Below are 16706 nucleotides of genomic sequence, written 5' to 3' on the forward strand. Positions count from 1 at the left end.
TGGAGGAATGGAAGTGGCTGGTGTTGCCAGTATATTCCAGCGTTCTGAGGCGTGTGATAAAGTGCGATATGTTAATTACCTTGGTGCCGGTGATTCTAGAAGTTTCAAACATGTTCAAGGACTGATGCCCTATGGTGATGATGTTGTAGTGCAGAAATTTGAGTGTATTGGACACGTACAGATGCGAATGGGAACAAGACTTCGGCAACTGAAAGCTTCGTACAAAAAACAAAAACTCAGTGATGGTAAAGGGTTGGATGGGAAGGGAAGGTTAACTGACAGTGTAATTGACAAAATACAGAACTATTATGGAATGGCTATTAGGCAAAATACACAAAGTGTCGACGAAATGAAGAAGGCTGTTTGGGCTCTTTTTTTTCCATAGTTCTTCAACCGATGAAAATCCCCAACATAGCTTGTGTCCCAAAGAAGAAGACAGTTGGTGTAAATATAACAAAGGATTGCTAACTGGTGAAGTGTACACTCATAAGCATAGTCTGCCTCATGCAGTAATGGAGGTGGTAAAACCTATTTTCAGAGACTTAGCAGCACCTGAACTGTTGAAAAAGTGTATTCACGGAAAAACTCAAAACCCCAATGAAAGTGTAAATAGTGTTATATGGTCGAGAATCCCCAAGACTGTATTTGTTGGAATAGAAACACTTCACTTTGGTGTGTATGATGCTGTTGCGACTTTCAATGATGGCATCATTGTAAGGTGCAAGGTATTTAGAAATATGGGAATGAAGATAGGTTCTAACATGGTACGAGCGATGCTTGCTTTAGACAAGGAACGCCTTCGGGCTGCAGACAGGGCTGTAAAGAGTCTAGAAATACAAGCAAGAGTAAACAGGAGGAGGAACAAGAGGAAGCTGGAGGAGGAGTTTGCAGAGGATGAAGATAATCCATCCTTTTGACCTGGAATGCACTAAAAAGTTAATCCAATCTTTGTCGCTCGATTCCCAAAACTTTTATTTTCTCATACTAATTACATGTTTTCTAAGGATCTTCCGAACATATTGGTTTCAAACTTTCAGTAAATGTTACACAGTACCTTCTGCATAATTTAACAGAGCCTTTTTCCAAAAAACTGTATATTTTTGAATATATAAATAAAAAATTGCAAAAAAAAAGTTGTGAATTTTCATTACAATTGAAAAAAAAATCATCTTTAATAACTGAACTAAAATTTTGTAAAATCCCTGTGTTAAGTTGTAGCTCATATTCCAATAAATAATCTGTAAAAAGTTCAACTTCCTACCTCAAATACTTTGTGAGGAAAGATGTAATTTATAAGCGTTATTTTAACATTGCAAGTATAGGGCGTTCCGGAGCCCCTTAAAGAGCGAACTAGTAACCAATACAAGAAACTTTCTAAAATGCACATAAAGCTTTTACATCACAGTCTCTGGCCGCCATTATAGTCCAGAACGTTGTATCAGTTTAATACAGCAAGTAACAGAGTAAAACTTATCTCAAGGTACCTTCTTGCTGTTGAGTCGTACAACATTTACGCCCACGAACCCCAGTGGTAACAACTTCATAACGTAAGCCCCAATGCGCAGCTAGATAAGTCAGTAACAGCGACTAGCAAACCGGAGATTCCGCGAGCGAGCCCTGAGCAGATTCCCTTAAGACGAAATACACGAGTTGGCAACTCACAGCAACGAGTAAAAAACACTAGATTTTGGAGAAATTGAGCTCTAATAGAATTAAAAACTCTCTTTATTTAACAGAAGAAACGTACCCTTACATTTCACATTCCTTGGAATGCCTAATTTCCAATCACAAAAGTTCCCGTTATCCTGAAAGTTAAGCTGTACTCGTATAATATCCCAAGGCACCATAGAGAATTAAAATTTATATAGTGCTTGGCGCTACTCTGGATTACAGTACAAATGCAGCCCAACAACACCATCCAGAAAAGTTGGCAAAGAACCAAACTAATAAGACGGCAAACTACCGGTGGCTCCGCCAGCTAACCGCTGCCGGCAGATTCCAAATACTCCGTTATCTTCCTGGTCATAAGCCCGCAACAGAATCACCGACCTCTCCGCGCCCGGTAATTTTCACAGGAACCGCTCTCAAACTGTGCCACCGCATGGGGTCAAAGATACACATGACAACTAGAATGTGTCGCCAGACGGCACTCTACATTAATTATAAAAATAATATCTGTATTGCATTCATCACTTTTCTTCTCAAGGACAAGGAGGATGAAGACGAGGAGGAGGAAGAGAAGAACGAGGCGAAAGTGTGACAGTATTACACAGATCTTTGATTTTAATGGTGAGAAGTCATTCACAACATTTGTGCCTTGAATATTATGTTTTGTTAACTAAGGAGAATGTTTGGATTTAGTTCCGATGCTAATTAAACTTCGCCGGCCGGAGAGGCCGAGCGGTTCTAGGCGCTTCAGTTTGGAACCGCGCGACCGCTACGGTCGCAGGTTCGAATCCTGTCTCGGGCATGGGTGCGTATAATGTCCTTAGGTTAGTTAGGTTTAAGTAGTTCTAAGTTCTAGGGGACTGATGACCTCAACAGTTAAGTCCCATAGTGCTCAGAGCCATTTGAACCATAAACTTTGATCACCAGCAGAAAAAATCTCAAATGATTTCTCTCTAAATTTCTAATACAATAAGTGCTGAAAGTTGTTTCTTCAAAAAATAAAGCTTAAGTTCACCTTGTGTAGAAGAAACGTTTACACCCCAATTTCTATAGGATGACGATGATACCAAACGCCAGCTAACGGTAAGTTACTGCGACTTGGAACTTCAAGAAAAACATTCGCAACATGAAAGACCGAGAAAAAGAAAAAATAATAATAATCACGGGGTAGGAGAAGAGACCGGAAGAAGCTCAGCCGGAATTTTTGCGAAGAACCTTACGATGTTCCGAAAGGATATCCTATACGCGGTTGGCGGTGGTGTGTTTGTTGCTGTTAGAAGTAGTTTATTTTGTCCCAAAACTGAAGTGGGTAGTTCCTGTGAGATATTATGGGCAGAGGGCATTGTTCGCAACGGGAATAAAATAATAATTGGATCCTTTTACCAACCGCCCAATTCAGATGATACAGTTGCTAAAAGAATCAAAGAAAACTTGAGTTTTGTTTCAAACACGTACCCGACTCCCACGATTATAGTTGATGGTGACATTAAATTACCCTCGGTATTTTGGCGAAAATACATGATTAATACCGGAGGTACGCATCAAACATCATCCGAAATTATCCTAAAGCATTCTCTGAAAATTATTTCGAGCAGTTAGTTCATCAGCCCACGCAAATAATAAACGGTTGTGAAAACACACTTGACATCTTAGCAACAAAGTATCCTGAGTTAATAAGGAGCATCAAAATGAAATGGGGATAAGGGACCACAGGATTGTCATAGCGATGTTGAATATTGTACCCTGAAAGACCTCAAAAAATAAACGAAAAATATACCTATTCAAAAAAGCCGATAAAAAATCACTTGAATCCTTCCTGAGAGACAATCTCCACTCCTTCCACATTTATGATATAATTGTAGACCATATGTGGCTTGAATTCAGAGAAATAGTATTGGCAACAATTGAGAGATTTATACCAAATAAATTAACAAATGACGCATCTGATCCTCCTTAGTACACAAAACGGGTCACAACACTGTTGCAGAAACAACGAAACAAACACGCCAAATTTGAAAAGACGCAAAATTCCCAAGACTGGCGATCATTTACAGAAGCTCGAAATTTAGCGCGGACTTCAATGCGAGATGCTTATAACAGTTTCCACAACGAAACATTGCCTCGAAACTTGCCAGAAAGTCCAAAGATATTCTAGTCGTATGTGAAGTATGTTAACGGAAAAAAACAATCAATGCCTTCTCTGTGCGATAGCAATGGAGATACTATCGAAGACAGTGCTGCCAAAGCAGTGTTACTGAACAAAGCCTTCCGAAATGCCATCAGAAAAGAAGACGAAGTAAATATTCCAGAATTCGAATAAAGAACAGCACCCAACATGAGTAAGGAGAAGTAAATATCCTCGGACTAGTGAAGCAACTTAAATCATTTAATAACAGCAAGTCTTCTGGTGCAGATTATATACCACTTACGTTCCTATCAGAGTATGCTGATGCATTAGTTCCATGCTTGACAATCAAAAAAATGGTTCAAATGGCTCTGAGCACTATGCGACTTAACTTCTGAGGTCATCAGCCGCCTAGAACGTAGAACTATTTAAACCTGACTAACCTAAGGACATCACACACTTCCATGCCCGAGGCAGGATTCGAACCTGCGACCGTAGCAGTCCCGCGGTTCCGGACTGAGCGCCTAGAACCGCTAGACCACCACGGCCGGCTGCTTGACAATCATATACAAACGTTCGCTCGACGAAAGATCCGTACCCAAAGACTGGAAATTTGCACCGGTCTCACCAGGATCCAAGAAAGGTAATAGGAGTAATCCACTAAATTACAGGCACATATCGTTTTTACTTCGAAGAAAACGGTCTATTGACACACAGTCAACATGGGTTTAGGACACGTCGTTCTTGTGAAACACAACTATCTCTTTATTCGCATGAAGTGTAGAGTGCTATTGACATGGGATTTCACATCGATTCCGTATTTCTGGATTTCCAGAAGGCTTTTAACACTGTACCGCACAAGAGGCTTATAGTGAAATTGCTTGCTTGTGGAATATCGTCACATTTATGTGACTGGATTTGTGTCTTCCTGTCAGAGAGGTTACAGTTCGTAGTAACTGACGGAAAGTCATCGAGTAAAACGGAAGTGATTTCTGGCGTTCCCCAAGGTAGTGATTTGGGAGACAATGTGAACATCCGTGTTCGGTTGTTTGCAGATAATGCTGTCGTTTATCGAATAATAAAGTCATCAGAAGATCAAAACAGATTTCAAAGCGATTTAGAAAATATATGTGAATGGTGCGAAAATTGGCAATTGGCCCTAAATAACGAAAAGTGTGAGGCCATCCATATGAGTGCTAAAAGGAATCCGTTAAACTTTGGTTACATGATAAATCACTCAAATCTAAAGGCCGTAATTTGAGCTACATACCTAGAAATTACAATTAAGAACTACTTAAATTGGAAAGAACACACAAAAAATGTTGTGGGGAAGCTAGCCAAGGACTGCGTTTTATTGGAAGGACAATTAGAAAATGTAACTGACCTACTAAGGAGACTGTCTACACTGCGCTTGTCCGTCTTCTTTTAGAATACTGTTACAGATAGGACTGACGAAGTACATCGATAAAGTTCAAAGAAGGGCAGCACGTTTTGTATCATCGCGAAATATGGGAGAGATTGTCACTTAAGTGATGCAGGATTTCGGCTGGACATCATTAAAAGAAAGGCATTTTTCGTTGCGACGGAATATTCTTACGGAATTCCAATCACCAACTTTCTCCTTCGAATGCGGAAATATTTCGTTGACAGCGACCTACATAGGGAGAAACGGTCACCACGATAAAATAAGGGAAATCAGAGCTCGTAAGGAAAGATATAGGTGTTCGTTCCGTCCGCGCGCTTTAAGAGATTGGAATAATAGGGAATTGAGAAGGTGGTTCGATGAACCCTCTGCCAGGCACTTAAATGCGATTAGCAGAGTATCCATGTAGATGTAGAAGAAGTAGTAACGTCAATGGATTGACAGTCGGCAGCCTGAAAGCTTAGTATTTAAAAAATACTGCTAGTAAAACGAATAAAGAAAATAGCTTGACAGAGAAAAAGTATTACATTGTGTACAGTGTCATATTAAATCTGAGAAGTGGTTGAATGATTGTGAATTTAGCAGCACATACTGAGGAAGTTGATTTCATAACATGTGTAAGATATCGCAGGGAAATTACATAACCTATTCTCTCAAATTAAATCTACATAGAAGTAACACATTTTCTTCACAATTACGCCAAAGTCACCACTGTGAAAGAAACGCTTATTAACAAATACTAGGTACTGCTCCTACACGCTTATAAATCATAATACAAGGTGACACATTACCCATGTTAATACAACAGTTCTTTATAATACTATAGTCTCATTATACAGCAGGCTCATGGTTTGGGCAAAAGGGGAAGTAAGGATACTGAAGTGCGGATAACGACGATAGTGATGACAGCGCCGGCAACAATGAAGAAATAATTAACAGTGAAATACATGATAATGAGCGAAGAAAGAACAAGGAAACGGATTTAAAGTCTGTTACTCATACCCCGAAGAATCAGTGAATGTTCATTAAATGCAGTGAAGAAATACAGTTGTGCTGGTCCCTCTATTAGTTGCCCTGCTCACCTCAAAGTCAGCTGACAAGTCTCGCTACAGTGAAATTATCTCTGATCGAGAAGAGCTGCCATATACTGATGTTACTATTGTTGCTTATTGTGTCACAGATATTGTCAGTATAAACACATATTTCTATTGTTAAACCAGATTCTCTCTTTTTCTCATGTTTTATGTTGATCCTATCCAGTACTATCTATGGAAATTATTATATAAATTTTTTCTTCTTCACAACGACCACTTATGGTATGGTTTGTTCTAGTTGAACCTGTCTTATTAATAAACCTACACTGACGCAATCTCAGAATAGCCGTAGTTGAAGGTCTACACTCTTCATACCCGAGAGCAATTATTGGGGAGGTGGGTAGAGGATCGCCCTCTGCCCTTGTTCTCAGGGGAAAGAAAAATATGGTGCAATTAGGTGTTTTTCTTTCAGTAAAAAATTTAAAAGTCGCTATTACGCTCATTTTTACGGCACATTTTTATGGCTACTTGCTAGTTGTCATTTGTCTTTCAAAATATTAGAAATACTCCATACCCTCAGATCCAGGCACCCCCCCAACACTCCACCAGCCACCTCCCTATCGTATGAGAGCCCTTGCTTATTGCTTAACACGAAAACTGCGGAGAAGTACAAGAATGAATTCTGTAGAGCTTGTAGAAAGCAATTTACATGAAATGATAAAGATGATACATATGGGAAATTCCCATAGGTGACGTTGCCGCTAGAAAACTAAACATCTCCAGTTTGTCACTGCATAGAATAATCTTGGCAGGAGAACAGGGTGGTTGAAACACGAAAGAACGGACATTTATGATTCTTAATGTCATGGTTCTGCATAACTCAGATGGTGAGCACCTATTGGAAGATGTGGATGATACGGTGACAATGACATGTATTTTTGTTGACACCTGCGCCGCCGGCCGCGGTGGTCTAGCGGTTCTAGGCGCTCAGTTCGGAACCGCGCGACTGCTACGGTCGCAGGTTCGAATGCTGCCACGGGCATGGATGTGTGTGATGTCCTTAGGTTAGTTAGGTTTAAGTAGTTCTAAGTTCTAGGGGACTGATGACCACAGATGTTAAGTCCCATAGTGCTCAGAGCCATTTGAACCATTTTTTTTGTTGACACCTGCACATTTCTACTTAGATGTACGGAAACAATGGAAAAATCTAATATTCACGCGCTGTGAATGTTGTTAAATGGGCGGTTGCCGTAGTTGTATAAATTTCCTCACTTCTTGAACGCCTAACCTTCTTAATTACATTGGGCTTTGCATTTCCCGACTAGAAAAGTATTTAGATATAGTTGCTGAAGAATTCACTTAAATGCTGGAAAAATGGATCTTCATTACTTTTCGCCTCGTCAGACTATTGCTGGATGCTTCCTTTTGCGTATAATAACCTTCTTCGAAAACATGTGCTTAGTAAATAACACTTTAAAATTTCAAAACGCGTTCGTTATCTGACAGCACGCTAACGAATTTGTGAAACACCACCGGGAAACCTTACAGAGGCAGACAAAGCAAGACGGTTTCAAAGCTGTAAAGATGTCGGTCGCAGATAATGATCGTTTCTTATCTTCGCATGTGATGACCGTCAGAGACCGCGGAGGCGTTTGGACAAGAGGTTTCTGAAGGTTATATAGGAGGGCGAGCATCCATCTGCAAAAGCAGTGTGTCAGGGAAGGTGCGGTCGAGCGGCTCCAACATGAGGAGGGCTATCGTCTGCCTGGCTGTCTCGCTACTGGCGGCTCCGCTAACCGCCGTCCAAGCTATCGGTACGTAACGTCCAGCCTACCTACACAGCAGCAGCACTACGATCGTAGGGCTGAGGACCAAAATCTTATGATAAATAGTACTGAAAGAAGTAGACTTGCGTAGATGGAAGCAATCGTCCATCTTGAGTGTGATGATGCTTCCGTGGAGGAAGTGATGCTGTTAATTATTCTTCACATCACACTGCTTCCCTAGTAGCACTATTTGCATTAAAGTTGAAGTAAAACAATTATCTGCGCCAGTCACTCCTTTTATTTCATCCCAAGACGTGTATCGACAGTTTACATTCTCACCTTCAGGTGCATCAATGATATTGTGTTAAAAATTTGCTACCAGGATGCTGCCAGTTGTTTTTTTGCGGTTTCATTTTGAATCTGTTCCACTGCTCAGACCCCGCGATTCGTCATAAATATACATTTTTAATTTAATTTTTCTCACAGAATACGAACCAACAGCATTATGTTCGTGTGTATTTACGAAGAATCGCAGGGTTCTGAACACTGGAACAGATTCAGAATGAAACTACAACAAACAACTGGATGCATACAGCTATTAAATACGTAACACAATATCATTGGTCCTCCCCAAGACGAGAGTGTGAACCCTCGAAACGGGTCATGAGATGAAATAAAAAGAATGACTGACGCAGATAATTATTGTACAATAGTCCAACATGGACGACGTGAGGTTGTAATTCGTATTACCTATTTTGAAAGTGATGCACGCTGGTGTCCAAACTTAAAGAAACAAACGGAAATTTTGTAAGGTTGAGTTTATTTTGCCACTAAACAGGATGAACAGATGATAGTAAAGTAGAAACAATGCAAAGAATACAAATCGTAAACAACTGCAACATGCATAACGGTAGACAAAAAGTCCTTCGTTGTTAACAGCTTAACGGGTTTGCACACACATTCCGACAACTGGTTAATATGCTCGGTATGGTGTGTGACCACCTCTGGCAGCAATACAGGGCTGAAAACGACGGGACATGCTATGACTGATGTAACCTATCTCGCCAATTATTCCTACAGAGCTGGTCGCATTCTTGCAAAGCGTTTGCTGGATGCTGAGGTGACGAAAGCCTACTGCTTTCCAGGCATCATCTATGGGATTCAAATCGGGTGACCGAGCAGGTCACGCCATCTGTAGCAGTATTTTCCGTTTCTAAGGAAACATCAACCACCCGTGCTCTATGAGGTCGAGCATCATCGTCCATAAATACGAAGTCTGGGCCCACAGCACCTCGAAATAATCCAAGATCTCTTCACGATACTTGGCAGCAGTTAAACCTTAACGATTCACCCGTACAATTTCATGAAGAGTTGTTAGAGGCGTAAACATAATCCCTGCCCATTAGCGGTCCTCCTCGATATTGGTCTCTTTTCACAATGTTTCGACTCCGAAATCGTGTCTCACTTTCCTTCAAGATGCGAATCTATCGAGAATCACTCCCCAGACTAAATCGGGACTCATCTGTTAAACAACATTGGCCCACTGTTCGACTGTCGAGGTGGCATGTTGAAGACTCCACTCTAGACGGTCCCTTCTGTGAAGACGCGTCTGAGGTATACATACAGAAGGCGTCCGACAATTAAAGCCAATCTGCCGAAGCCTTTGGGCACTGTTTGCCTCGTTACAACACATCCAGTGCGTGCCGCGATCTCACATGCCAGTTGCTGTGCAGTACTGAGGCAGTACTGTCGTGTCCTCACAGCTAAATAACGGTCCTCTCTTCTGGAGACATACGTGATAGGCCCTGCCCTGGTCTTCAAGTTACAGTTTCGATCTCTATAAACTGTCACCCGTCCGAGGAACAACACAACGATTCTCATTAACCCATCGGACCACATCACTTTAAGAGAGTCCTGCTTCCTGTTTTTCTATGGCCCTCCAACGCAGAAAGTCTGCTAGGCATCTCCTCTGTGCCATACTGCACCGTCTGTCACTGTGTAGACAGCGATTTTGGGTGTGGGGCTCCTTATCAAACACTACCTCGTTTCGTATATTCCCCAACGTCATCGTTGCCATGGTTGCCTGTTGACCGGAATGCCTTCCTCTCTGTAGAACACTATTGTACGGACATGTGGTTGACAGTCTGCGTCATTATACCGTGAATTGGACACCACTGTAGATACGATTTATGTAACTACAAGATAAAGTTCTTAACTGCGAATCTGATAGATGCGAAATAACCGTGTAATGAACAAATTCAGTTGGCCCTCATATCTGTCACTTGGCACAAACCAGCAACATTTTCGGTAACAGACAATAACAAAATGACTCTGTATGTGCTTTCATATTGGGCTGGAGCATAATTTCGAATCGTTTTTCCACCATTTTAATAAACATAGCACATACACAACAGAAACCCTAGTCGTCAGTAATATCTTTTTCTTCACTATTTAGAACAGTCTGCCATCGCTGGCGTAACTTTTAAACTCCGCGACTGTAGAAAACAGGAGGGTTCGAGGCGAGGAGCTCGTCTAACCATATTCGGAGCGCATTTTCATCAGAAAAGGAAGTTCCTTGAGGATTGTTCGATGAGAGCGGAAAAGATGGAAATCTGAGGGCACAAGATTAGATGAATAATGCGGGTGCGGAATGGCTTCCAAAACCAACTCCTGTATAGTGTTTTTTGTCAGTCTAGCAGAATACTGGCGGGCGTTAACGTGGAGTAGCATTGCTTCACGCGTTCTTCCTTGTCTTTGATCTGAACTGCGTCTCCAAGACGTCTCAGTTGTTGACAATAGGCGTTAGCAGTGATAGTTACACCTCGGAGAAGCAATTAAAAGTAGATCACAACAACGCAATTCCATCAGATGCATAAGATTATCATTTGTGGATGCGTGCAGGTCTCTGTATGAGGAGTTACTGTATTATTTGGGTTCAACCAGTCATTTGTTTTCCTTATGTTAGCATGATGACACAATTTATTGTCAACTGTAACGATACAGGATACGAATGGTCGGTCTTGTTCAACAGCCAATTGATGATCAACAAGCAGAGACGCACTTTTCACCACAGGCCGACTTTTGTTATTTTGGCTCAGAGCTTGCGGTACTCATACAGCAGATTTTTGAACCTTAACCAATGCGCAAATGTCGCACAATGTTGGAACGTTCACAGTCCATCACATTTGCCAGTTCACAAGTACGATGAAATGGCTCGCTGTGGATTAACGCTTTTAAATGATCTTCATCAAATCCCAAAAGACTTCCTGAACGTGCAGTCACTTATGCCAAAATGATCCTCCTCCTCCCCGTGCTCTGTCCAGTGGAATGATTCCCACACGGTGCAAGTGTTTCTCGCTGCCTCCGTTGTTGTCACCGCTCTACTCAACTCAAACAGAAGAATATGTCGAAAATGTTCCAGTTTCTCCCCATGGCACTCCATTTTCTCCACTCCTTACGTCCATGTGACAAAATGACTGCATGTAAACTCAAACAGCAACAGTGAACTACAAATAAAATAGTGACTGCCGATAAATGAACACATTGTAGCTGGAATACCGACATGCAAAACAAAAACGCTGCGAATTTATGCACAAACCTGATAGATTGAGTGTTCAGTGCACAAGATACACATATGCAAATACTTCACTGGGATTTTTTTTGTGTAGTAAAGTAAGGTAAGGTTCAGCGTTCTGGCCCAAGAAAGGATAATCAGCCCCGACTGACCGCCATGTCACATCTGCCAACGTCGTCATTAGATGTGATATGAAGGACTTTGGAACCGACACTAATCTGTGAGTAGCTCCTCAGTTGGGATATCCATGCTGATTGCTCCCCGCAGCAATCTTCCTACCGAGGATTAATCGCTGGCAGTACCAGGAATCAACCCTGGTTATCCGCACTGCAGTGAGCATCGCTGATCATCCATCTAAGGAGACGAACATTTTTGTATAGTATCCGAATTAAAATATTACTGACGAAATAAATCTCGGGTGAACAGCCTGGTATGAGTGTGCAAAGGACACAATATTTCGGCAATCGACCACGTTGCCATCATCAGGTACGCTGATGTACTGACCGGCGCACCTGATGATGGCAACGTGGTCGATTGCCGAAATATTGTGTCCTATGAACACTCATACCAGGCTATCCCGAGATTTATTTCGTCGTAAAATACTCCTGGAGAAATTGAAGGAGCACATAAAATATTACTTACTTTCATTGATACCTCATTAAGCTGTTACCTGTCAGAAACTACAGTATCAACATAAATTCAAGCCGTAACATACCCTCTAGTGTTATGTTGATCATACCAGGAAACAGAGCTACTCAGTTGTTACTTATAACTAAGATCCGACAATCAAAGCCCCCCGACACAATTCTAGAGTATTACATGAACAGTTTCTCCTTCTGAATGATTCCCTTTCCCTAGAATTTACATTCTCATATCTACACTGAACTGCAACAAATGCGTTCATCTTACACTATAGACACACAAAAGGAGCTAGATCAGAGCTGTAGGTTTCATGTTTGTCCTTACATAACCCAAAGCTCATCTGAATTCAATCCGGAAACTTTTCTATACAGAAAATACCTCTTCTGTTTCTACCTGATTTATTCCGACAACCATATCTAAATTAGAAATGCTGCAGCTGCTTTAATGAATAAGAAACAGTGATATGTGGTGACGTGAACTTGCACAAACAAAATGAACTGAGGAATCGGTGAGTCAATGAGCAAACAACAGCCTGTTCCAGTGCTCAATCCGTATTATTTGCAACTTCTCAGGTCACAAATAATCTCTAATACATTCGCAGATTGGGAAATATACAGACGTTCCATGGCCATTCATTATCTCGTGAGAAACGTCTCGGTCTGGTATGTTATCTAATCACCTGATCTGTACCTTATAATTAATTAGATGATTATCAGTACGCTAGGATGAAGGTACAGCGTCCATTGTTTAAGTAATCCTACATACATACTATCAGAAAGACACTGGGCCGGGTTGCACCCATAAATGAAATGGCATTTCTTAAAATGTGTTTGTTTATGACGAAATATTTTAGAATTTTAGAATTTATTTCTTATTCATTTTTAATTGATTTTGTTCAATAAGTGAGAAAGGTTATAGCAGAAAAACTAACTAATATAACCTAAAACGGAACGGTAACGGTGAAAATGTCTCGCAACTAATTTCGCATTTTAGCTCTAGGAATGTATTGGCACTTTATTTCTCCTACTGTAAAATTCTACAAGCAAGCAAATTATTAAAATCTGTCTTGTCACGTTTTTTCAGTTTTTCGGAACCTGCAATTAATTTTAAGGTATTGTATAGAAATGGTTTCTGTTGTTCATCTGTTTCGGTTTCCACGCTACGATATAGGTGACTGATGATGTTACTATAGCTGAAACGATTTTTTGTAGAAGAGCTTGCAGATGAACTGGCAATAGGTATGCACACTTTCTCCACTACCTTGGTACTATCAAGTTCGTCCAAAATGAGATCGACTGAGCTTCATGCACTAGTTATTCATTACGTTGCTTATCTTGCAGAAGAAAGCCAGTTTTGTCAGCTTAGAGCTTTGAAGGTTGGTCCATTTTACACGCATCCAACAGTCATATGCTTTGGAATATAAGAAAAATATCTTATGAGAACACAGTGGTGGTGCTATACATTACAACTTTTTTATGACTTCTCGTAAACTGATTAAGTGAATCATATTTCCGGTAGGGGCTAAGCAATTCTATTATAGAAAAATGTAAGAAAGTACGATTGTGTTGCTATGTAAAAATGGTAAAGAAAGTGAAAACTTCCAAGCTTTGAGTTCTGAAGCCCAAGACTGTGTCAAAACCGACTCTTGACTGAGACCACTTTGGGTATCAAATTACAAGTAACTACTGTAATTCCATTTTATAATCGCTCAGTACTTATGTACACTTGATAATTCAAGTTTAGCAGTGCTGACGATACCAATAATTTGAACGCGTCCTCATACGGGATGATGTAAGGAGCACATAATTTAATAAACATCGAAAAATTGCTTTAAAAATGAGTCACTGCTTACATTTACCTTTTTCCTGCCGGATTAACAACGATATTTTTCTGCATATTTCGATGACTGCAGCAGTCGCTCAGATATTGTTCAATTAAAACTACAATCTCTGGCTTATCTAGGCACAATATTCACAACCAGCGACTTCATGTTAATCTCGGGGATTTGCTTTTACATGCGCCACAGCAACCTGTCTTGTTATGACATTTATAAAGTAGTTTTTATAGTTTATGACAGCAGCTACTGAAAACCCATAAACACATGTACTGGCGGTAGTTTTATTGCTATAAGTCTACTTCTTAACAATATCTATACACTAATTGGTATAACACTGATTTTGACAATGTATACTGAACTATCACGACGTGTTTATCTTAATACGTATATCAAACAGTGGTCTTTTCTTGAATTACAATCACAAAAGAGTGTTATTGAAAATGAATGCTTCATTTACACAAAGGAATAAGACTTCACAGAAGCAATTAATGTTTTCGATATTTCCAGAAACTCCTTCCTAAAACATACATATCTTTATCTGTTCCCGCTTACTTCATACTTCAGTTGCGGCGATAACATAAATTTTTGTCATTCTCACTATATAATGAGTCCCACGAAACGCCCTGTGTGCTACTTTGTGTAAAAATTTTCTACTTTTTCCTTGCTAGACAAAATCACTGATTAACTTGAAAGAAAAAGACAAAATTCTGCAATAACGATTGCGAATCCGGTTAAAAGCTGTTCATTTTCAGTACTGAATCCTCACAATTAATGATACTGTGAGTAAGTATGATATTAGCCTATTCGGTTAGCCGATCGGTCTAACGCACGGCTTTCCGGACTGGGAAGGAGCGCGTGGTCCCCATCAGGAATCCGCCCGGCGGCCTTGTGTCGAAGACCGGTGAGCTGGCAAGTCTGTGGATGATTTTTAGGCGGTTTTCCATCTGCCCCGGCGAATGCAGGCTGGTTCCCCTTATTCTGCCACAGCTACACTATGTCGGCGATTTGCTGCGCAAACTAGTTCTCCAGTACGCGTACACCACCATCACTCTACCACGCAAACATAGGGGTTACACTCGTCTGGTCTGAGACGTTCCCTGGGGGGGGGGGGGGGGGGCACCTGGGCCCGAACCGCACAATAACCCTGGTTTCGGTGTAGAGCGGCTGAGGGGTGAAGTGGACTGCGGTAGTCGTCGTAGGGTTGTGGACCACTGCGGCTGCGGCGGGGACGGAGCCTCTTCGTCGTTTCTACGTTCCCGGTTAACATGAAAATACAATACAATACAAAATACGATATTTGGTGAGAGAAACGAAAACCTAAGACCCGAAGAACGGCAGAAATCAGCTGGAAAATATAGAAAGAGTAGAGTCCAAAATCAAAAAATACGAGGAATAACTTACCTAGAGACGTTACGTCGATTGCTGTTGCCAAGACGTAAGCAGGCGGTAAAGGTTAGTAATTCTAAAATTGACATTCAGCTCTAGGACATGGTGAGAAGTGTTTGGAAAAACTATAGTGTTGCATTAACAGTTATCGTCTTACGAAAATGTCACACGAATAACAGCTGTAATTTTCCACTGGTAATATTCTTCTAAGCGTGGAAGTACTTATCCATTCTATTAACACGCTAAGTTTTAGGCTCTACAGTACTAAACTCAGTAGTACTAGTGTAGCACTTCTATAGTATTAGTTTCTTTTAAGACAACAGTGCACTACCCACAGTTCACAAGAACAGTGCTACTGGATGCACACGTCAGAATAAACATGACATTCTATTAGGCACATACGAATGACATGCTTGGAGTTTAGGAAAACTTTCCCCCAACTACACACGGCTCTGTGCAGCAACTACCATCATTGTAACGTTTTCATTGCCTCGTGCCTCAAGACTGGAGCCTTGAAGTTATCACGTTCAGTGTTACATCTTTCTGCATATGTTCAGCGCTCATGGAAACATATGAAAGAAATACCCTGTCGTTGTTGAAACTGTTCTCCAAGCAAAGACTTGAATCCCTCAAAACGCATTTCGGCAGGGAAACGAATATTTTTCAGGCCATCCATAATTAAGCACCTAGAAGGATCGGAAACATCACAGCTAAATTGATTTGGGAGATAAGACGTTGTACAAAGATCACATGATTGAAAGTATAGTCCCACGTGAAATGAGGAAGATGATGACATCAGTATTGAGTGTTGCCGCCATTGCTGGCTATAACTGCTACTACATACCACGGCATTGAATCAAAGACGTCTGGATGTGTTGTTGGGATATAGGACTCCACGCTGCTTCCACATATGGCCAAAGTTGATTTTGTGTAGCAGCCGGTGGTGTATCTCGGGCCAGTCATTCCGCAGTCATCGACCAGACTTCAATCAGGAGAGGAATGCCAAGGCAGCAATACAATCCAATGGGCGACGAAGAAGGCTTGAATATTGCGTGCCATGTGTGATCATGGATTATCCTGTTCCAAAGTGGTCATCGGCAAGCTCCTAAGATATGGGAGGACAACAGGCTCAAACACTTCATAGATGTACCTCTGACTGGTCAGTGTACCAGTGGTGCCTACTAGAAGGGTGCTGGAGTGGAATCCAAAACCACCCCGAACCACAACACAGCGTGCAGAACCAGTATGGTG

The 16706-nt window shown here is 41.1% G+C and overlaps 1 protein-coding gene across 1 annotated transcript in view; it reads left to right on the forward strand.

The window, feature by feature from the left end:
• The first annotated feature begins 7946 nt into the window (after positions 1-7946).
• The window catches only part of LOC126176063 (membrane-bound alkaline phosphatase-like), a 160989-nt gene continuing 152229 nt past the window's right edge, over positions 7947-16706 (forward strand). Inside the window, exon 1 of the mRNA XM_049923196.1 lies at positions 7947-8064. Coding sequence (XP_049779153.1) covers positions 7995-8064 — 70 coding nt within the window. The 5' untranslated portion in view covers positions 7947-7994. The remainder of the gene's footprint in view (positions 8065-16706) is intronic.

Source organism: Schistocerca cancellata, chromosome 3 (genome assembly GCF_023864275.1).
Source record: "Schistocerca cancellata isolate TAMUIC-IGC-003103 chromosome 3, iqSchCanc2.1, whole genome shotgun sequence".
NCBI classification, from domain to species: Eukaryota; Metazoa; Arthropoda; class Insecta; order Orthoptera; family Acrididae; genus Schistocerca; species Schistocerca cancellata.